The 23,960-nt window shown below is 37.3% G+C and overlaps 1 protein-coding gene, 3 long non-coding RNA genes and 1 pseudogene across 4 annotated transcripts in view; 2 read left to right on the plus strand and 3 right to left on the minus strand.

The window, feature by feature from the left end:
- LOC115425495 (endonuclease V-like) overlaps positions 1-3,928 on the minus strand; it is a 178,706-nt gene extending 174,778 nt beyond the window's left edge. The window contains 2 exon segments of the mRNA XM_030143117.1: positions 40-211; positions 3,806-3,928. Coding sequence (XP_029998977.1) covers positions 40-211; positions 3,806-3,849 — 216 coding nt within the window. The 5' untranslated portion in view covers positions 3,850-3,928.
- LOC115425563 (uncharacterized) lies at positions 1-18,093 on the plus strand. The gene is made up of 3 exons (XR_003936250.1): positions 1-10; positions 5,336-5,345; positions 17,930-18,093. It is a non-coding gene; the product is annotated as an uncharacterized LOC115425563 (long non-coding RNA).
- Positions 14,398-23,960, minus strand: part of LOC115425479 (SEC14-like protein 1) — a 19,780-nt pseudogene continuing 10,217 nt past the window's right edge.
- LOC115425543 (uncharacterized) lies at positions 18,683-20,560 on the minus strand. The gene is made up of 3 exons (XR_003936247.1): positions 20,550-20,560; positions 20,178-20,184; positions 18,683-18,856 (listed from the first exon to the last, which is right to left on the minus strand). It is a non-coding gene; the product is annotated as an uncharacterized LOC115425543 (long non-coding RNA).
- Positions 20,195-21,512, plus strand: LOC115425529 (uncharacterized). Its single transcript, XR_003936245.1, has 2 exons — positions 20,195-20,847; positions 21,459-21,512. It is a non-coding gene; the product is annotated as an uncharacterized LOC115425529 (long non-coding RNA).

Consider the following 23,960-nt stretch of genomic DNA (forward strand, 5'->3'; position numbering starts at 1 on the left):
AGCAGAAGTGGTCAGTGTGCGTCCACGGCCTGAGCTCACCTCCAGGTGGGGGTAGCTGAGGACCACCAGCTGGGCACACGCGTTGACGTGGTCCCCTTTGATGAAGGACAGGTCCACTCCACCCACTCGCTCCAGACCTGACAGGTGTGGACTCCTCTGCCAGGCCTCGGTGTCCTCCTCCACCACCTGCTGCCGCAGACGCTGCTGTTCACTGACCAAAGAAAAGGATTCAATATGAGGACGCTCTGATGGTGAAAACAATGAGCACTCCAGCACTTCACACCTTTACTTCCATCCTTTTCATGTCCTGCTGCTCTTAGTTCAGTCCGTTCGTTTGTTTTGGACTTGAATGCCTTCAATTATTCTGATGGTTTCATTATTTTTATTAAACTGCCTTTAGTTTTTTATCACTATTGTGTTTATTGTGCTGTTACTGAACTGTAATAAAACTGAAGTGTTTACTCTGATACCTATTCAAATGAAGGGTGAATGAATGAATGGATGGATGAATGAATGGATGGATGAATGGATGGATGAATGAATAGATGGATGAATGAATGAATGCATGAATGAATGAATAAATGGATGAATGAATGAGTGAATGAATGAATGAATGCATGAATGAATGGATAAATGGATGGATGGATGGATGGATGAATGAGTGAATGAATGGATGGATGGATGAATGAGTGAATGAATGTATGAATGAATGAATGAATGAACAAATGAGTGAATTGATGAATGAATGGATGAATGAATGAGTGAGTGAGTGAGTGAGTGAGTGAGTGAGTGAATGAATGAGTGAGTGAATGAATGAGTGAATGGATGAATGAGTGAATAAATGAGTGAGTGAGTGAGTGAGTGAGTGGATGAGTGAATGATGAATGAATGAATGAACAAGTGAATGAATGAATGAATGCATGAATGATAAAACTATGGTGATGTTCTTTGAAACAGTCTATACAGTAACAGAACAGTTTATTGATTTTCTTCTTCCTTCTGTTCATTAAAACATGAACTAACTGATCCACAGTTCCTTTCCTGTCTTGAGTATTTTTTTTTTAAGTACTTGTGCTTTACTCGACTATTTCCATTTTCAGCAGCTCTATATTTCTGCTCCGCTTCCCCTCAGAGGTAAATACAGGCGGTACTTTTCACTCTGCCCCATCTGTCAGTCAGCTTTAGTGACTTTTCAGATCTAATATTCTATCATTTTCCCTCTCACACGTACGTCAAACATGTGGATTTGGAATGTTTGTAATAAATGGACAAATTACATTTCTCCTCCTGCATAAAATAAACAGACCCTTTAAAAAACCCCTTGGATTAAATGGAACACGCATCATCATAAAGATGAAAACAGGTTTTGTTTTGTTTTTTATTTCATGAAAAGTTGACTTTGTAGAAATACAGTTTGTGGTCCTCACAGAACAGCGTCAACACAAACACATGATCTGATAGAACGTACTGCATTACTGTAGATCACAGGTGTCAAATTACAGATTAAATTCAAATTTTCATGATAACCGTGTTTGATTACCACACTTTTCCAGAGAAAATGCTTCTGAAAAGATCTGCTTATATGTCAAATATTTGAGTATAGTTTAAATTTATTATAATTTTCATTTTCTATACCTAATATTTGGAACCAATATTCACTTTTAAAGTCTTTGAAAAGGTTCGTTAAGCATCTGTGTGTTATTTATGTAATAAATTATCCCTCCGGTATCCCGTCCAGTAAGGCCCTTACAAAGCACCAGGTGTGCCTTTTTCACACACTTGTGGAATAATGTCAAACAAATGTTCATACAGTTTGTTTTTAATTCTTTTACACTTTTTTCTATTTCATCAACTTGAGCCGTAAATAAAAATACCAAATACTCAATAATTGTCACATTTTTTTAACCCTTTAAATGCCGTGTTTGTAATGTAAACAAACCATTTTTTTGGATGCAAAAAACACACAAAAATTTTTTTTTTTCAATATACTACAGAAAAAGTGGATCAGATATTATTTGATTTTTTCATCCTGGCATATGTCAGTGATTAACTCCAACATTGGTTAATTTGCATTATTATTTTTGGCGCTAGGTCAAATGTTCAAAAATACTAGCATCTGTCACCAAGTGTGCGTAAAATGCACACCTATAAATCAAACTATTAAATATTATATATTGATTTATTTTTCTGCTCTAATTTGATTTTATTTTTGTAAATCCAGCTCAGCCCTAATCATACAGATCAAATGGAAGGAATAGTGCGTTTTATGCACACTTGGCAGACAGATGCTGGTCTGGTCATTTTCTTTTGTTTACAATGTGCACATTTTAGCTGGTGGACAGAATTTTAAAGATCATGCAAAAATGAACAACTTTTGAATTCTAACCTTATTTAAATTGTGAAAAATAATATGAAGTTTTTTAACATGAAGTGCAAAGTGTGCATAAAAGGCACACCTGGATACCAGAGGGTTAAATACATTTTTCAAATGGAATTGTATATATTTTTTTGTGTTTTCTGGCCTTTTATGTTGATATAGTAGGTTACAGTGAAAAAATAACAGGCAGATGAGATAGATGAAGTTGTGCTAATATACAGGGTGGGGAAACAAAATGTACAATATTTTGAGGCAGGGATTGAAAGACAGTGTATGACCAATTAGTTTATTGAAAGTCATGAGAATTTATTTGCCACAAGAAAATGTCCATAATAGAAAATGTTTTTATTCTATGTGTCCTCCTTCTTTCTCAATAACTGCCTTCACACGCTTCCTGAAACTTGCGCAAGTGTTCCTCAAATATTGGGGTGACAACTTCTCCCATTCTTCTTTAATAGTATCTTCCAGACTTTCTGGTAATAGTTTTGCTCATAGTCATTCTCTTCTTTCCATTATAAACAGTCTTTATGGACACTCCAACTATTTTTGAAATCTCCTTTGGTGTGACGAGTGCATTCAGCAAATCACACACTCTTAGACGTTTGCTTTCCTGATTACTCATATGGGCAAAAGTTTGTGAAAAGGTATGGATAATAGTGTTAGGTATGATTATGACATCAGTATATGTTTGGGTTCAAAACAACTGACGTAGTGTCTGCTGAGAAAAAACAACTAAATGTTCATTGTAAATTTTGTGTGTGTGTATATATATATATATATATATATATATATATATATATATATATATATATATATATATGTATATGTGTATATATATATATATAATAAACATTTGTTAATATAGTATATAAAGGCCAAATCAAAAGGACTGAAAAACGGACAAAATAGGCTCAGACCACAAAGGGTTAATATTTGAATGTTTCTGCAACAGAGGGAACATTGTGCCATTTTATTTTATTTTATTTTATTTTATTTTTTAAATACAACTTGGTTAAATTATTTCAGTGTGTGTATCAGTACTTTTTGAACATTTTGAGCACAGTTAATATGATAATAATGATAAGTGTGATAATTTTGGCCACAATAACAGTGATATGAACTGTTCATGTGGTTCCATCCTTACTCTGGACTAGAATGACTGTGACAGCCCTGGTTTACTGGATCCATTTGACTGCAGAACTTTACAGTGGACTTTTATTAGTCTGTTTTCAGGTTCATGTTCATAAACCTGCACACACACACACACACACACACACACACACACACACACACACACACACACACACACACACACACACACACAGCTGTGTAAACTGTCAGTACCTGTGGACCACACATCCTAACAGCTCATACATGAACGGACCTCTGGGCTAAAGTTCGACTAAAAACACATAAAAACTCTCTGACCTCTCCCACTGCTGCACCAGCTCCTCTGTCGGGGGGTCGGACATCTGTATGAGCCAGCTGAGGGGGGGGTCTTCATAAACACAAACAGTCCACTGACAGAACCAGTGTCAACCAACACGGCTGTTTGACTTCCGTGTTATGACGTCATAATAAAAGGCGGAGTCTGCGCATAAGCCTCGGCACCACGATGTTTGAGTGAATGCTGACATCTAGTGGTTAAAAGGATGAACTACAGCAGGGCTGTTCAGTTCCACATTCAGCTGGATCTGATCTGCAGTGGGCCCAACCAGTCAAATAAGAACAGAAAAATGTAGAAATAATGTCAACTCCAAACTTTTCTGTATGTGTTAGAGAAAAAAAGTGAATTTACATTATGAAAACGCTGACATCTACAAACTATCCTTTCAAAAGATGTGAATAACATGAACAAACTGAAAAAATAGGTGTAATTTTAACACTATTCTGCCTCAGTTTATCATTTCCACATGTACATTAGAACGTACAGATCACAGTGGATCTACAAACACACAGAACATTTAATAACGGACAGAATATTATTAAAATTGTACTTACTTCTCTTCAGACATTTCAGGTTGTTCATATTTGTTCGGGTTATTCACATTTTTTGCAAAATTCTACTTTGTTTTAGTGTAAATACATGAAAATATTTACATTTACAAAGAGAACCATGTGGAGTTGTCATTATTTCTATGTTATTATGATAGTATTTGACTGAATCCCACCCACTTTAGATTGAACTGGTCTGAATGTGGAACCTGAACTAAAAGGATTGTTCATATTTTAGTGTAATTTTTGCATTTCACAAATTCATCCCAGGGCCGGACTGGACCCTTTGGCGGGCCGGATTTGGCCCCCGGGCCTAATGTTTGACACCTGTGATCTACAAACTGCAGTGAAATAAAATTGCAGTAATTTCTTTTTTGTTTGTTTATTTTATACAGATGGAGTTATAAATATGCATTTTTTTTATTTTTTTTTTTTACTGTTTTAGTTTTTCTTATTGTCTGTTTTTTTTAATGGTAACATCAGCCTGCCATGGAACTACAGGTGGAAATTAGCACTAGCACTAGAACCTGGCACACTACATCTGTCCTTTTTAAGGTTAATGTATGATGTGCATTGTCCCTGTCGAAAGAAATAAATAAAATGAAAATGAATTTAACCCTTTCATGCATGAATTGTGAGAACCTTAGTCAAGATTTTTTTCTTCAGTGTTTTTATTCCTCCTTAGGCATGAAAAAAACAATGTGATCGAGTTTTTTTTTTTTTCTATGGAGTTACAAAAATATCCATGCATTTAATTTTTGAAGTAAAGAAACGTGTTTAAAACCCAATATCAGAAAGTGATATGAAAACAATGAAATAAAAACATTTTTAATGCTGCTAATCTGATGTCTTCTCACATTTTAACATATTCTAATGCTAGTAATTACTCACTTCATGGAGATAATATGCAAAAAAACCTTCTTGTCAAACAAATAACAATTGATTTCCACTCAAACATGTTAGTGCAGATCAGGTTTATCAAGAACAGTAAAGTTACAGAAATGGTCTGAATGTCAGTGTTTGGGATGATGCATGTTGGCTGATATGGAACTAAAACAACAGAACCCATGAATATACAAGAGAACAGCTGGAGAACAACTGTCCACTGGAGTGACCTATGCATGAAAGGGTTAACCCTTAAACCTGTTAAGGGTTCTTGGGTGCTGTTCTTGATAAACCTGATCTGCACTAACATGTTTGAGTGGAAATTAAACACTTGTTAAAATGACAAAAATGAGTATTTTACATATGCTGCAGTTTTATATTCCTACACCTCTTCAAAGGTAAATATTGTACTTTTCATTTTGCTCCATTTGTCTCACAGCTTTAGGGCCTTTTGGAAAAATTTCTTTTAAAAAATAAAAAAAAACTCTACTTAAAAGGTTGAAGTCACTGAAGTCAAAGTCGCTGAAGTTTTTCTAAAAAATCACTGCATCTCAAGATTTTAGAGTTTGCACATGACAGAACTGAATCAACTGAACTCACACAGTAGAACGTCCAAACACTGAGACCGAATATTTATGTGGAAAAACACTTCTGGACACATGAGATTGAGGTCAGCGTGGATAATAACAGATAATCCTCCTTCATCAGAACTGCAGCGTATGATGCAGAAAGAAATTCAAGTCACTTTTATGATTGTCGTTAATTATAAAACCATTAAAGTTTAGACAAACACATTTCTGCATCGTAAATCACAGACAACACACAAGAGAAACAGTCTGGTGATAAATACATGATTCAAACAAGTGTTCAGAGAACGCAAACCTCCGCCAAGCACCCCGAACACTGCGCATGTGTGGATCGACTGTTTCTGTTTAAATTCAACACTTTCAAGGTTGTGTCATACAGCAGGAAAATTACAGTCAAACATGGTAATAATTTTTTATAGGTTTAAAATTTTTATAGTTAAAGTTTGATTGAATTAAAATATTTGAACTATAGGTCTTCAGTACATGGGGTCTGTAGTTTTTATTTATTTATTTGAAAAATGGTGCATAAAAAAATAAAAGTCAACAGAGCGTAACAGAAGAGAAATGGAGCAGAACGATATTTTGTACAAAGTTGAATCTTGGTCCCAGTCATGTGTCTGTCCAGTTATATTCAGTTCACATCAATATTTGTTGAGTTCTAATTTTAAATGTGTGGGAAATGGGATTTTCAGTGTTCAGTGTAAATGTCCACAGAGTCCACATTCCACAGTGGATGTGGACAATTTAGTTCCAGATACAAGATGTTGTTCTAAGCTACAGGTGGATCCAACTGGAGGAGAATCAGAGTCGTTCTGATTTTTTTTTTTTTATGAATTTTCTAAAATTGCTCAATGATGACAGATGGAAAATTGTAGATGTTGTGACTTTGCTGTGACCTTGAACTTCGTCCTACTTGGCCCAGAATGTAATGGGTTGGTCCCAGGGCCTAGGCCACAGGTGTCAAACATGTGGCCCCGGGGGCCCAAATCCGGCCCATCAAAGGGTCCAGTCTGGTCCTTGGGATGAATTTGTGAAATGCAAAAATTCCATTAAGATATTAACAATCCTTTTAGTTCAGGTTCCACATTCAGAACAATTCAGTCTCAAATGGGTCAGATCAGTCAAATCCTACCCAATAACCTATAAATACTTATAACTCCAAATGTTTCTCTTTGTAAATGTAAATATTTTCATGTATTTACACTAAAACAAAGTATAATTTTGCAAAAAAAATGTAAATAACCTGAAATGTCTCAAGAGAAGTAAGTGCAATTTTAACAATATTCTATCTGTTATTAAATGTTTTGTGTGTTTGTAGATCCGCTGTGATCTGTACGTTCTAATGTACATGTGGAAATGACAAACTGAGGCAGAATATTGTTAAAATTACACTTATTTTTTCAGTTTGTTCATGTTATTCAGTGTTTGAAAGGATAGTTTGTAGATTTATTTATTTTTTCAGATTTTCATCATGTAATTTTCCTTTTTTTTTTTTGCTCTAAAACATAGAGAAAAGTTTGGAGTTGACATTATTTATATATTATTCTGTTATTTTACTGGTTCAGTTCACTGCAGATCAAATTCATCTGAATGTGGAACTGAACTAACAGGAGTTTGACAGCTCTGCCCTGGGCCTATCTGTGGGGAACATTAGGTAAAGATGGTTGTAATAGTTTTCCCGTAAAGTTGCCAACAATGGAGGGGGGGGTACTTATTTCAGGAAAATTTTCAGATTCAACTTTAGCCCAGATTTTCTAATGCTCCCATGTCTTGGGAATACAAAAATGTGAAAAAAATTTCAAATTAAGCCCAAACCCCCCCACCCTGAAAATTACTTTTTCAACCCTGAAAACGTGGGGTTTTGTCAACTTTCAAACCTTCTGCACTTTTGATCAAGTACAATGTAGCAAAAGGTTTTTTGTCAGACATGTCATGTCTTCAGCGCTGTGCACTACAAAAGCTGTAGAGTCAAGGCCCAATCATAGGTCAAAGGTCACCCAAATGGTCCAAATGCATATTTGATGGAACTCAGCTGTTCATGTGGGTTCTTCCACATGTTGGGCTCAGGTTCTGTCCTCAGAACATCTACTGACCACAAACAACTGACATTCAGATACATTCAACACAACTGTTTCCTCATGTATTCTGCATACAGACATGAAAACAGAACAGACGGTAGTTTCACGTCTTTGACATTTACATGTATGTGTCCTGTTGGTGCAGAGGAGAGACCTGGAGCCTCACAGACGGGTTCAGAAAATGAATGAATGAATGAATGAATGAATGAATGAAGTGCTAGTGTTTCCTCCACACTAATGTCAGCAAATTCAAATGTTCTGTCCATGTTTGAATCTTTAGTCTCTAATGTGTCTGTAAAGGGCCAAAGGTCCTGGGGGGTCCCACCAGGAAACCAGAGGAACAGAACTGAGGACAGATCTGATCAAATGTCAGAATGGGATGAATTTTTGAACAAACTAGTCATTTTGGTGACCTTTAACCTCCAACATGACCTTGACATTAGACTGTTCATAGTCCACAGTACTCTTACCATACAGTCTGGCACTGACAGGATCATGAACTGTCCCATCATGAACATATTTATACACTGAACTGAACAAAAGAGTGGAGAAGCTGGGAAAGAGGAGATTTTCAGAATTAAAAAAGAAATTTTCGGGGTGGGGGGGTTTGGATGAAAATTTAAAAAAAAAAAATTACACAGGAGTGTTTAGAACATCTTGTATGGAAGTAAATCTGTCTCACCAGATTTTGAATTATAAAAGCCAATGAATTTCTAGCACTGAATTTTTTTTTGCACTGAAATTAAATATCTGAATTGTTTTGTCTCTGAGTTCAACTATGTTCATAAATTTAGAATAAAAAAAATTCAGATGCAAAAATTTCAGATCACACATCTGCGCCGTCTTCCTGAATCGGCATCACATGACCAACCTAACGTAACTCGATTGGCTGGCTGTTGGTTCGACTTGAGATAGAACTGATTGCTTATCCTTGGTGTCCCAGATGTGTGATCTGAATTTTTTCACGTCTGAATTTTTTGCATCTGAATTTTTTTTTTTTCTAAATTTATGAACATAGTTAAATTGACAGACAAAAAAATTCAGATATTCAATTTCAGTACAAAAAAATTCATTGCTAGAAACTCAATGGCTTTTATTATTCAAAATCTGATGAGACAGATTTACTTCCATAATCTTGTTGCATCAGAAAATCAGGACTAATGTGGTATTTGATATGAAGCCCCCCCACCCCCCATCCTACTAACAAACAAACACACAAACAAACAAATACACAAAGCAAAGTGATGACGATAACTCCTGGCAGAGGGAATTAAAAGCTACTTTCATGACCAAATCTGATGGACTGTACTGAAATTTAAAAAACGATGCATCTGCGTTGGCACAGAAACGAATGCAAGACAAGCGTTGGCTTTCCTCATAATTCAAGTTTAATGTTTTCCAAAAATGTAAAGGCGCCGTATTGTCATTAATTCAAATACTTTTTACAGAATTTCTCACATCAAGGTTAAAGATATGCAACAATGTCCAGAACGAAAAAGAAGAAGAAGCAGACGGACAGGTGTAGAACAGTCCAGACAAACAGTTATAGCCCTCGTTTGTCGATGACATCATGATCCGAGTGAAGAGCTGACGTCACAGAGGAAAGGAGGCGGGATGAGTGGAAGGTTTTCAGCCGTGGGTGCCGCTGAACACCAACGACAGCGGCTGAACGTCTGAGCTGAGGACACTTGATGACTATGGCTTTGATTCTCCACGTACAGTAGCGCAGCACGTCCACTTACCTTTTTCAAAGTTCACTCTGCGTTTTTATCTACAGGTATGTCACAGAAGGGATGGAAAACAGCAAAAAAAAAGAGAGAAAATCTGGAGTGTATGAGTGACAAGAAGCTGTCAATCAAAGCAGCATGTTCCTGCAGTTTCATCAGATAAACTAGTGACAGAAAGTGTCCTGAAGGAAACAGGAGGTTGTGTTTTTGGACATGCTTCAGAGTGAGACAAATCCACCTGTGAGGGTCAGGAGGAGGCAGAGTTCCACACTTTGAACAGACACATCTTATGAACATTCACCCTCTGACACCCACACTCATACTGGTAGCCCTCGGTCCGAACACGTCCGAAAAGCATTTCATGTTATTGCAGATATCGACAAGGAGTTGTGACCTTTGACCTTTCATTTAGAGTAAAAATACAAAAAACACGAGCTGTATGTTCAAAGTGATTTCCAAGAGGATGAAAACCTGTTATTTTCAACATTTAAAACACCGTCACATCACACCGTTTTGAAATGTTCAACGTGTCATTCGCGCCCACTCGTGGTGAAAAAAGCAGGTACAGTTCTAAAGTGATGCTTACAAAAAGGCTAAAATGGTATTGACACATGGCTCTTAAAATGGCTGTTAAATATTTCTAAAATTTTAAACAATACATCTGTAAACCCGCTATCCACGTGAGCATGCGGTCATCACACAGCACGCCACTTCACCCGGTCAAGTACTCGTCAGAGAAAACAGTAACAGTTACCGACTGAAACTAGCGCATGTACAGTATCAGTATGTGTTCTACTGGCGCAGCGTCAAATGACAAACACAAAGTAACATTCATTCCTAATGCACACGGAATCTACATCACTCTGAAAAAGAAAATACCCCATGACGGCACGGAGAAGCCAAAAACAGAATAAGGACCGATAACGTAAACGATCTGCCCTTTTTAAAATGTAATAGACCAATAATGTAATAAAAGTCCTGAACTGATAACGTAATAACTTTTGGCCAATAATGTTTTATTTTATTTATTTATTTTAATATTATTACGTTATTGGGCTGGTAAAAAAAAAATTCTTTGCAAATGTCATAACTGAGCTAATAATGTAATAATATATTAATATCGCTGTATTTAAGTTTCATTTATTAGACAGAACTGTAATAAAATCTCTCTCTCTCTCACTAAGGGTTTGTCCTAAAGTAGGGAGAGAGAGACAGAGAGACAGAGAGAGAGAGAGAGAGAGAGAGAGAGAGAGAGAGAGAGAGAGAGGGAGAGAGAAAGAGAGATTTTATCACAGTTCTATCTAATAAATGAAACTTAAATACAGTGATATTAATATATTATTACGTTATTGGCCAAAAGTTACAGCTATTACATTTTAAAAGTGACAAATTTATTACGTTATTGGTTGGTTATTGCATTATTGGCCTGATAAAAATATTATTTGCAAATGTAATAACTGAGCCAGTAACATAATATTATATTAATATCACTGTATTTAAGTTTCATTTATTAGACAGAACTGTGATTAAAATCTCCCTCTCTCAGGGTTTGTCCTAAAGTGTGTGTGTGTGTGTGTGTGTGTGTGAGTGAGAGAGAGAGAGAGAGAGAGAGAAAGAGAGAGAGAGAGAGAGAGAGAGAGAGAGAGAGAGAGAGAGAGAGAGAGAGAGGAGAGATTTTATTACAGTTCTATCTAATAAATGAAACTTTAATACAGTGTTATTAATATATTATTACGTTATTGGCTCAGTTATTACATTTGCAAAGATTTTTTTTTTTTTTTTAACCAGGCCAGTCATAAGTTATTACATTACTGGCCAAAAGTTATTACATTGTCGGTTCAGGACTTCTATTACGTTACTGGCCTATTGCATTTTAAAAGTGACAAATTTATTACATTATTGGTTGGTTATTACATTATTGGCCTGATAAAAATATTCTCTGCAAATGTAATAACTGAGCCAATAACATAATAATATATTAATATCACTGTATTTGAGTTTCATTTATTAGAACTGTAATAAAATCTCCCTCTCTGACTAAGGGTTTGTCCTAAAGTGAGAGAGAGCGAGCGAGAGAGAGAGAGAGAGAGAGAGAGAGAGAGAGAGATTTTATTACAGTTCTATCTAATAAATGAAATTTTAATACAGTGATATTAATATATTATTATGTTATTGGCTCAGTTATTACATTTGCAAAGAATTTTATTTTTTTGCCAGGCCAGTAATAAGTTATTACCTTACCGGCCTAAAATTATTACGTTATCGGTTCAGAACTTTTATGACGTTATTGGCCAGTTATTACGTTATTGGCCTATTACATTTTAAAGGTGACATGTGTTACGTTATGGGTCGTTATTACATTATTGGCTTCTACACGGCAGTTCACACACCTCCAAATTCAGGCGTTTCGGCGCCGACTAATAGCACATTCACAAATCAGTGACAAGGCATCTTCCCATGATGACTTGATCTTTGCTTCAAAGCCAGACAGAGAGCAAACTCAAGGTTTCACACCGTAGAAAGTCAAACTTATTGCTTCAAGCGGATTATGTCGCTAAGAGTCAGACCCGGGTCAAATGTTGTGTTTTTTTTGTACAGATGTGACAAACCCTGGGGACAGACGGGTGACGGGTAAGGGTCGACCAGTGACGGGCCTAGACTATTATCAGATCTGAGCTTTAACTTTTACATCATCAGAAGCATCACTTTTTAAATTCAGTGTCTGCTCACATTCATTGATTTCAAATGAACTGCATTAGGTGTGATGGGTCTGCCTGTTCAGGTGCGCTCCAGTACACATCCCACACACTTTTCCAATAACTGCGGAAGTGTTGTTGTGTAGTGAAAACAACCAGAGGAAACAGAAGGCCTCCCAGGGGTTCTGTGGTTTGGTCATTCAGTGTTCACATGGAACGTCCTGCAGACCTGATCCAGGAGTCCGACAGGAAACAACAGTTTAGGCTCAGTCATAGTCTAGATCACAGGTGTCAAACATGTGGCCCGGGGGCCAAAACCAGCCCACCAAAGGGTCCAGTCCGGCACGGCCCGCGGGATGAATTTGCAAAGAGCAAAAATTACACTTAAGGTATTAACAATTTAGGATGTCAAAGTCGTTTTTGTTCAGGTTCCACATACAGACCAATGTGAGCTCAACTAAAATAATAGCATAATAACCTATAAATAATGACTCCAAATTGTCTTAGTTTAATGTGAAAAACATATTACATCTATAAATAAGTACTGACAACTCCAAATTTTTCTCCTTGTTTTAGTGTAAAAACTTACAGTAAATGATGAAAATATTAGCATTTACAAACTATCCTTTAACAATAAAATGCAAAAAACCTGAAATTTCGAAAGCGAAATTTTAACACTGTTCTTCCTGTTATTAAATATTTTGAACCTTTTGTAGATCCAATTTGTAATATGCATGTATAAATGGTAAGTTGAGGTGTAATATTGTTAAAATTGCACTTATTTTTCTCAAGAAATTTCAGTTTTTTTCAGGTTATTCGCATCATTTTTGTTTGGATAGTTTGCAAATGTACATATTCTTTATAATTTAATCTTGATTGCACTAAAACAAAGAGAAAAAATTTGGAGTCGTCATTATTTACAGGTTATTATGCTATTGTTTACTGATCCAGGCCACTGGAGATCAATTTGGGCTTAATGTGGCCCCTGAAACTAAATGAGTTTGACACCCCTGGTCTAGATTAAATCAGCAAACCTCCTGATGTTTTGAATTTTTTTTCGGACTGCAGGGTTAATGTGACAGGTTAAGTCCAGTCCTGTTAGCTCTCACACAAATAAAAAAAAAAAAAACATTTCAGAAAAATCAGCCAAAGATTAACCCATTTCAGTCCACTGTGAATATTGAGGTGGTTCTTCTTCATCTTCACCATCTGTTTCAAATTGACACATTTATTTGATGTAACATACAACCTGAGCTGCTGACTGAGGAGGCGATAGACATAAAAGGTATTTTAAATAAAACCTGAAGTGGGTTTTAGTTTTATTGCCCCAAACCTGGAACCTAAAAAGTAGTTTCAAAATGTCCGCCTTTGTCTAAACCAGGGGTCTCAAACATGCGGCCCAGGGGCCAAATGCGGCCCACTAAAGATTCCAATCCAGCCCAACGAATGAATTTGCAAAATGAAAAAAAAAATTACAGTGAAGATATTAACAATCGAGGGTGTCAAATTTACATTTATAAACTATCCTCACAATAAAATGTGAATATACTGAACAAATATGAACAACCTGAAATGTTTTGAGAAAAAAATAGTTCAACTTTTAACAAAATAATAGATTCACTGTGATCTGCAAGTTGTGTTAATAATAAGCTGAGACATATTATTGTAGAAATGGTTCTTATTTTAGTTCCAAACTCTAAAATTTTAACAATAATATGCCTGTTACCACATGTTTGTGTAACATTGTGTGTACTGTGCATGTATAAATGATAAGTTGAGGCATAATATTGTTAAAATTGCACATGGTTGTTCAGGTCATTCATATTTTCATGATGCAATTGGACTTTTTTCACACTAAAACAAAAATTTAGATTATTAGGTAACGGTTATTATGCTTGTTATTTTACTGGTCCGGCCCACTTGAGATCACATTGGGCTGTATGTGGGACCTGAAAGAAAATGAGTTTGACACCCCTGGTCTAAACTTTCTGTCTAAAGCTCTTCATACATGGTGGTATTTCATCTGTTTTTATCTAATACCACATTTTCATGACTTTAAGTACTGATTTAGTGAACGTTACCGTCTCCTTACTGGTCGACCCCCCTGGTAACTGACATAATTCAGTCTGATGCACCGTTTCAGAGGCTCATTTCACACATCTGTCATTTGACCCAGGTCTATGTAAAAAGTTAACTCTGCATGAACACACTTGACCTAAAACAAGTCACCAGATTTAACAAATCCCTCTGGCAATATGGCAAACACTGTAAGTTTGGCATGTCGTCAAACGTCCACATGTGTATAGAGCAGCACGTCCAGTCTTTTCAAACGACGCCCATGGATGAGGTCAGCGTCGCGGTAAGTGCTGTATGTTTGTATTTGTACATGGAAATGCATATATGTAACAGGGCCTCCAGTGTCTTCATCCGGTCCCCTCAGCTTCCAGGATGAATATATTGCTCCATTCAGCTTCCTCGCTGCAATTCACCACCCAACCGTTAACCTGCCCTGAACACTAGACAGAAACATTCTGCTAATGTTCTGATTCAAACTGCTGCCCAACAGAGATGTCAGGCACCAAAAATATATGACCTTTGTGCAAAAATAAGCCCTTTAAATTGTACACAGTCTGATGTTTTCTTTTTGCCTGGTTTGGTTTTTTTATTCTTTGTCTTCTGTTTGTGCAAGCATGCTTCAGTTCCTTAAAGACTGGTTGTGCAAAAGGAATGGAGTCCAAATACACAGGGGAGCGGGAGGACAATTGGCTTCTGTGCTGACGGAACAGGCAGTGGGGGGGATGGAGGATTGTGGGTACTGAAGTCCTCAGCTTCCGGTTTCTACCTTGAGATCATGGAGCTGGACTGTGATTGGCTCGATGAGGTGGTGGCGGCACTGAGCTGGGAGAAGCCGCTGTGGCTGGACTCCAGGCTGGTCATCGAACCCCTGAAACGTGAGAAAGATCCAGAGGACACGTCAGAGGACACAGACTTGGCGTGTTTTCACCTTACACCACTATGAAACACCAGAGCAACTCAACTGTCTGCCAGCAACTGACTGAACACATTGTGTGTGCACTGTCTGTGCCCATGATGCAGACCCCGAACCATGCAGTCAACCTTCAGGAAGGAGATCCACTGAGTGCACAGGCTCTGCCACAGGCCGCTGCAGCCAGCAGTGCATCAGGTGCAAAAGAGCATCACATAAACCTGCACTGCTCAAACAAGCAAGGGACAATGTACACAGCTCTGGAAAAAATTAAGAGACCACTGGTTTGACTATTCATAGGTGTGTGTTTGGGTTAGGGATGTAACGATTACCGGTATAATGATAAACTGCAGTAAAATTCCCGACGGTTAGTATTACCATTTAAATTCTAATTATCATGATAACCATGTTTGATTAACGCACTTTGAAAACTAATGGTACTGCTCATTTCCTGGAGAAGCAGTATCTATCTATCTATCTATCTATCTATCTATCTATCTATCTATCTATCTATCTATCTATCTATCTATCTATCTATCTATCTTTGAAAAAGAAACTCAAACAGCTCAAACTTGATATGGAAAATGGTCAAACAGTGGCCATAAGGTGACATCTTTAATGCACATTTGTATGTTTGATTGTTTACATGTTAATATTTGAATGTTTCTGCCAACAGAAAGTACATTGTGGCTATTATTTAATTTTATCTATTTATTTATTTTTCAAAACATAACTTGGTTAAATTATTTCAGTGTGTGTATTAGTACTTTTTGAACGTTTTGAGCACAATTTCAACAATATCGCGATAATAATGATAACTGTGGTAATTTTGGTCACAATAACCGTGATATGAAATGTTCATATCGTTACATCCCTTGTTTGGGTAAAAGAAACATTTTCATTATTCTACAAACTAGTGATAATATGGCTCCAAAATTTCAAGTAAAATAAAATTTATTAGGGGTGCACCGGTACAGGTAGCCCACGGTTCAGTCCGAACCTCAGTTCTTGGGCCATGGTTTCGGTTCAGTTTCAGTACATGTTTTGTTTTTGAACATTTGTGATTCTAATGCCAAGCAGCTTTCATGCAGCTTGACATTAGTGGTGTATTACTTGAGATCAGACCAAGGACTCATCTCATAATTAACCATGTTTTTACTCCCAGTCTCAGACTAATGCCACGTTTCCACTACATGGTACCTGCTCGGCTCGACTCGACTTGACTTGGCTTTTTTGTGTTTCCATTATGAAAAGGACCTGGAATCTGGTACCCGGTACTAGTTTTTTGGTATCATCTCCGCCCTGGTTCCAAGACTGGGGAACAGATACTAAAACTTGACGTGTAAACACTGCAGACCACTGATTGGTCAGAGAGTCGTCTCTGTGACCCGCCGTTTTACAAAAAACAGATGTGGAAGTTTACAGTAAATGTAGCAGTAGGTTAATCCACATGATGACAGCCTGGAAAACTACACCATTCAGTCAGGAGATTCAGTCTTTGGTGGCCGACGTAAAAATTCAGCATGAATTTGATGAGACAACACGCAACAAGCGAGTTTATCAGCAACTCTGTGAGCAGACGACACGGAAGTAACGTGCCACATCGCTATGACGTCCAGGTACTGTAAAGTCTGTAGTATCCTGTAATGGAAACGGTCTACAGGAATAGGACCTGGTACCCGAGTCGAGTTGAGTCGAGCTGGTTCCATGTAGTGGAAACGTGGCATTAGAGGGTTTGAGAACTTTTCTCAAGACTGATCCAGACCATAACAGTGGGGATGTCCCTAACCATAACTATAACTTGGTGGAATGCCTAATTTTTTTGTTAGCGTCATCACTGTGATACATCTTGATTTGAAACATCTTGCTTGATATACAACTAATATCTTGCCTCATTTCTATTGTGAAATGTTTGCAGAGCAAGCTGTGTCAGTATGATGGACATATTGGCCAAATCCTCTGTAATAAAATAAGTCAATCTGATCCATAAACGGCTCATCTGTGACGACAAGTCAAAGACAGAAGTAGAGAGAGGAGAGACAACTAGGACCATGTCAAACTTTTATCACTATTTCAGGGTTGACAGGATTCCTCAGAAATGTCTGAACTACTCATTAAAAGCAACTTAGTGAATATACAGGGGTTGGACAAAATAATGGAAACACCTTAAAAAATCAACAAAATATAATTTAATATGGTGTAGGTCCGCCTTTTGCAGTAATTACAGCCTCAATTCTCCGAGGTATTGATTCATACAACCTGTGAATTGTTTCCAAAGGAATTTTAAGCCATTCTTCAGTTAGAATACCCTCCAACTCTTTTAGAGACGATGGCGGTGGAAATCGACATCTTACTTGAATCTCTAAAACTGACCATAAATGCTCAATAATGTTGAGGTCTGGGGACTGTGCCGGCCATACGAGATGCTCAACTTCATTAGAATGTTCCTCATGCCATTCTTTAACAATTCTAGCTGTATGGATTGGGGCATTATCATCTTGAGGTGAAGGTGTTTCCATTATTTTGTCCAACCCCTGTATAGTATAACAGTGGAAGTGACACATATAAAGACACTTAAGTATGAAGTGTACGTACTAGGGATGGGAAGATTATCTGATACGTATCGATACACTGACGCGCGTGCACGATCTGAGTGCACGGGTAGAGAAGCTGCGTGTGAATGAAAAGTTTGGAATGATATCGCGATGCATCGGTTATTGAATGTTTGTATCAATAAAATTTGATCCATTCAATAGAATATATTTTTATGCTCATTTAAAAGTGTTACTATTTATTTGGGTAAAGTGTTTCTTTCCTTCAGACCCACGTTAACGTGCGCCGTGGATTCGTGGATGTGTACACTGTACACGACAATCTGAGCTCCGCTCATGCACTGTGGCTCAACCACCTCAGATGAACACTGTAAAGTCTGTATCTGAATCTGACAGACATAGAAAGAGGAGACCACATGTGGTTAATGAACGTCTACTTTTTTTTTACAAGATCAGCTGTACTGAATACTGCCGTACAAACCAGAGATACTTCCTTAAACTGTCACGTACATATCTAACAGAACATCCCATAATACCTTACACAGGTGTCTCTTAAAGCGACAGAACATTTTTCTGTTTTATCTTCATTACAAATACATTACATTACAAATGGATTCGGTGAGGGAGCAAGAAGTTGAGTGTTAGAAACATGTAGAGAAACGACTTTGGAACCAAAGTCCTAACTTTTTCAGCTGACTGAATGTGAGGCACATGTTCTGAAACTGAACTAAAGCCACTTTGTGAAAAGTCATGGTCTTATTTGATCAATAAATAATCAAGCTCATTGAATTGCCTTGCATATTTTTTCCCAGAATGAATGTGTTGAATCAGAAAGAGCTCAATCGCTCTGTATCATGATTTAGGTGTGAATCGTATCGTATCGCGAGGTGCCACACACGTATCTGTAACATATGGGATCGGAGATGCGTATCGTATCGGTCTTAGAACTAAGATTCCCAACCCTAGTATGTACCTACTGTGTCTAAGTTCCTTCAGTTGGTTGTGATAAACACTGACCATGCCTGACCAGGACAGTCTGAAGTGGGTGTGTGTTCTGCTTTTAGTCCAGACTTGATCTCAGTTTTCATCAACACTACTTATGCTCTCCATCAGTCTTTCATGCTGTGGGTGGTTGTGTTATGCCACTCCTGACTTAAAAAATACAAGTGGCTTGGCGTCATTTGATGGACTGTAATCATGCGTCTTCCATTTAACCGTATTCCAGAGGTTTTCAGTGGGCTTCATTTGAACTGGTCACTTAATTGCTTTTTCCAGAGCTACGTACACAGGCCAAACAGTGTTTTTCCCAGTAAAGTATTTTCATAGATATTAGAAAACAATAATGTTCTTTGATGTTCACGCTCAACAGTGTTGTGCTGAGGATAGGTAGAGGTTTTACACTAAATCTAGAAGGCCTTGTGTTGGGACTTCCATGCAGGCTTAAAAACATGCCTACAGCAAAGCATGACACATTTGGTTTGTTTTAGTTTAAAGCTGTGTTAGATTTGACAGGAAAGTCTGAATATGTTTCTACATTTTGTAGCAGATCAGCAGCTTGATTTGAACGAGTCAATATAAAGTCACAAATTCACATTAGTGTTAAGCAAGACTCGGCAAAGCTTTAAATCACAGGTGTCAAACATGTGGCCCGGGGGCCAAATCCGGCCCACCAAAGGGTCCAGTCCGGCCCCTGGGATGAATTTGTGAATTGCACAAATTACACAAAGAAATTAACAATCCTTTTAGTACAGGTTCCACATTCAGACCAATTCAATCTAAAGTGGGCAGGACCAGAAAAACACTATCATAATAACATATAAATAATGACAACTCCAGCTTTTTCTCTTTGTAAATGTAAATATTTTCATGCATTTATACTAAAACAAAGTATAATTTCGCAAAAAATGTGAATAACCTGAACAAATATGAACAACCTGAAATGCCTTAAGAGTTTTTTTTTTTTTTCAATTTTAAAAATATTCTGTATGTTATTAAATGTTTTGTGTGTTTGTAGATCCACTGTGATCTGTAAGTTAAATGTACATGTGCAAATGATAAACTGAGGCAGAATATTGTTAAAATTACACTTATTTTTTCAGTTTGTTCATGTTATTCACATCTTTTGAAAGGATAGTTGGTAGATGTAAACCTTTTCATAATATAAATTTACTTTTTCGCTGGAGAAAAGTTTGGAGTCAACATCATTTATATATTAATACGCTATTATTTTACTGGTTCGGCCCACTTCAGATCAAATTTAGCTGTATGTGGAACTGAACTAAAATGAGTTTGACACCCCTGCTTTAAATGAAGCCAATGCCTATAATGAGTCAGACATACTTTAATCATTTATTTGAATGCACTGCGTATCAAATAGAAAAATACTGCTGTAATCATACTTGTTAGCCAATTTCATATCCTGCCACTCTGGGTTTGAGTCTCAGATCAAGCATATACACCTTTTTTTTTTAATGCCTTTAGGGTTTATTTTGTATTGTGTATTGTATTGTCAGTGTTCCTTTTCAATTTAGAGGCACGAATAACCATGGACTAAAACTCAGCCTTTAACCTTGACTGTAAGAAATAGTTGACATTTAACATGATAATTAGCAAAATTAACTAATATGAACATTTTCTGGTGATAACACCCATTCCTAGTCTCATACATCATAATTTTTATGCATCAGGAAACATCCCATTAAATACAGTGAGTTAGATGGTGATCTTCAAGTCTACTTAAAAAGACAAACTAAATGAAACAAAGTGTGAAGATTCAGTTAGTTTGTAATGGATGACCGTACAAAAACCAACAAACAATAAGGAAATGTCTGTAGGAGCAGGTAGAAAAGTGCATTTGTTATTGTGGACATTGTGGACATCAGCTGTTTGGTGACTTTTATGACCTAGCCTAAGAATCTTCATCTCATTAGTCATGCAAGCAGGGTGACTGAAGCCAGCAAGTAGGTCACAGGTGTCAAACATACGGCCCGGGGGCCAAATCCGGCCCGCCAAAGGGTCCAGTCCGGCCCTTGGGATGAATTTGTAAAATGCTAAAATTCCACTAAGATATTAACAATCATTTTAGTTCAGGTTCTACATTTGAACCAATTCAGTCTCAAATGGGTCAGATCAGTAAAATACTACCCAATAACCTATAAATACTCGTAACTCCAAATTTTTCTCTTTGTAAATGTAAGTATTTTCATGTATTTACACTAAAACAAAGTATAATTTCGCCAATAAAAATGTGAACAACCTGAAATGTCTAAAAAGAATAAGTGTAGTTTTAAGAATATTGCACCTGTTAAATGATCAACTGAAGCACGATATTGTTAAAATTACACTTATTTTTCTCAGTTTGTTCATGTTATTCACAATGTTAGAAAGGATAGTTTGTAGATGTAAACCTTTTCATAATGTAAATTTACTTTTTTTGCTCTAAAACACAGAGAAAAGTTTGGAGTTGACATTATTTATATATTGTTATGTTATTATTTTACTGGTTCGGCCCACTTCACATCAAATTGAGCTGAATGTGGAACTGAACTGAAATGAGTTTGACACCCCTGAAGTAGGTAGTTAGGCCGCAGCCTCAGTGCAAACATCGGGTTATACACTGTGATAAAAAAAAACACCAAGGTATGACCACAGCATCCTTTTAGGCAGAGCTAACAAAAGCCAAAAAGCAAGAACAGATGCAAACAAGCATCTTTTTGCTGAATCAGAAATGTGACTGCCATGGAAGTGGGTGTTCAAATTAGCAGCCGAAAGCAACGATGGCAATGAGCTAGTGCTAAAGGAAAAGGGGGCAAACACTGAGCCACTTACAAACTCTGCACATCACAGCAAGCCGTTCTTCACAGGAAGAAGACAGAGCAGGAGGAGGGGGAAGGGGAGGGGGGAGGAGAAGTGGGTTATGGGCGAATTGGACAGAAAAAGCTGAATTAAAAGTCTCAGAGGGACAGAAGCATCCACATTTCAAAAGTGGTTCCGGGGAATTCATGATGCTCTTACTCTGCAGTTTTAGCAACATTACCGATTTTACTCATTCAAATATCAAATAAGTCATACGTGGTACTACGTGGTAGGTTGGAGAGAGGGAAAACTGAAAGAAGACCGGAGTGAAAATGAGCAGTCGTAAAGGGAGAATGATTCAAATCAAAATATTTCTACTCATTTATAGTACAACACTTGAACTAAAATGGCAAAAATATGGACACATACAAAGAGATCACAAATGAAGCAGGACCACAGAAGTCTGTCACTGACACACACACTGTTACCAACCTGAAGTCCTCCGAACCCAGCACCTCTGTGTAATACATGACTTTACACTTGTGTGAGGACACCTGCAGGGTGGCCAGCACATCGTCCACTCGCGGCAGGTTGGTTGCAGAGCAAGCAGGCATGTTGTGGAATTTCCACTGGAGGATGTAGAAGCCTGGCCACCGGGTAATATGAGAGCCCTGAGGAGAGGATTTTTGATTTATTTATTTATTTAGACAGGGACAATACACAGTATACATTAACCTTAAAAATAGGACCAATGGCCCTGTATCTTACCGGCCAAATTAAAAGCTTTGGGAAATGTATCCAGATGTCATTTATTATCACCCAGTTCTGTGTATTTATTCTATTACAGAAATAGTCCATGTTTTGGTCATATTCCAATCAGATCCGTAAAAAATTCACATTCCAACTTGATATCATTGATACTGATTTATTATATCAATCCACTTCCTATCTCTTATGATGGGAAAATTTTTCAAAGTCGCACCAAATCCAGAATCAGATCCGGATGGAAATAATTTCAATACCTTGTGTTGACATCATCATACAGAAGCTGTATACCAAGTTTGAAGTCAATCAGAACTGGAGTTTTGGAGAAAAAGACGATTGAAATGTTTTCCCCATAAGAGCCCATGTTAAATTTTGCATAAGTTCCCGGATCCAGAAGAAGATCCTGATCAGCATGTGGACATTATGTTTTGGTCATCTCCCCATCAGGGCTGGACTGGAGACATTTACACATTTTTAAAATAAAAATAAAATTTTATTTTATTTTTTTTTTTTTTAAATACAACTTGGTTAAATTATTTCAGTGTGTATATTAGTACTTTTTGAACATTTTGAGCACAATTTCAACAATACCACGATAATAATGATAACTGTGATAATTGTGGTCACAATAACCATGATATGAAATTTTCATATTGTTACATCCCTACATGACACTTTCCATTTAGAGCTGGTCTAAACCAGAATATTAAACCAATTCACAGACACGAACAGAATCCTCCACAAGCCAATACTTGGTGACAGTGAAAGGACAAACTTCCTTTGAACAGGCAGAACCTGAAGCAGACTCTTACTTCTTTCATTTGCTGTTGTACTTTTATTAAATGCAGTTCACTACATATAACTTTCTGTAATTTGTTTGAAAACTCTGAACTGTCCAAAAATGCCGTGAATGAGTCAAAGAATGGTACAGGTTGATCTGGAATGAGACCTCCTCTTTTGGGTGAAACCACAGGCCTGATGTTTGGTGCAGACTTTTGGACTTTTCAGTTTCATCTAAACCAAATTTGCAGATGTGAAACCTGCTCTGGACCAAGATGGGGATCACACAAGGTTGGCATGAAAGTGTCCTAAATCAAACATAAGAAAATCTAAGTTTTTATGATTTTGAGTTTCAGTTTTTCCCCTAAACTTCAATATTTCCAGTTTAAAAATCGAAAATTAGCTCCCTGAAATAGAAACCATCACCAAATCTCATGTTCAGTGCTCACCTGAACACTCTCTCCCTCCTTGCAGGTGAGGGGAGACTCCACCATGCTGTAATCTTGACCCAGTGTCCACGACTTGTCGATGAGCTGAACATTGTTGCCTCCTGGTGAAGTGATGCCGTGGGCTCCCAGGGGGTCTTTACGTGGTGCTTGGGGGCTCGCTTGGAGTGATAGATGTTGAAAACCACGTCACCTTTGCACACGTCAAAGTCCCAGGTGATAACAGAGGAGGCATCGATGATCTCGATCAGAAGCTGAGGAGAAGAGATGAAGACGTGAAAGTAAGCAAAA

The sequence above is a fragment of the Sphaeramia orbicularis genome, chromosome 1 (genome assembly GCF_902148855.1).
Source record: "Sphaeramia orbicularis chromosome 1, fSphaOr1.1, whole genome shotgun sequence".
Lineage (NCBI taxonomy): Eukaryota > Metazoa > Chordata > Actinopteri > Kurtiformes > Apogonidae > Sphaeramia > Sphaeramia orbicularis.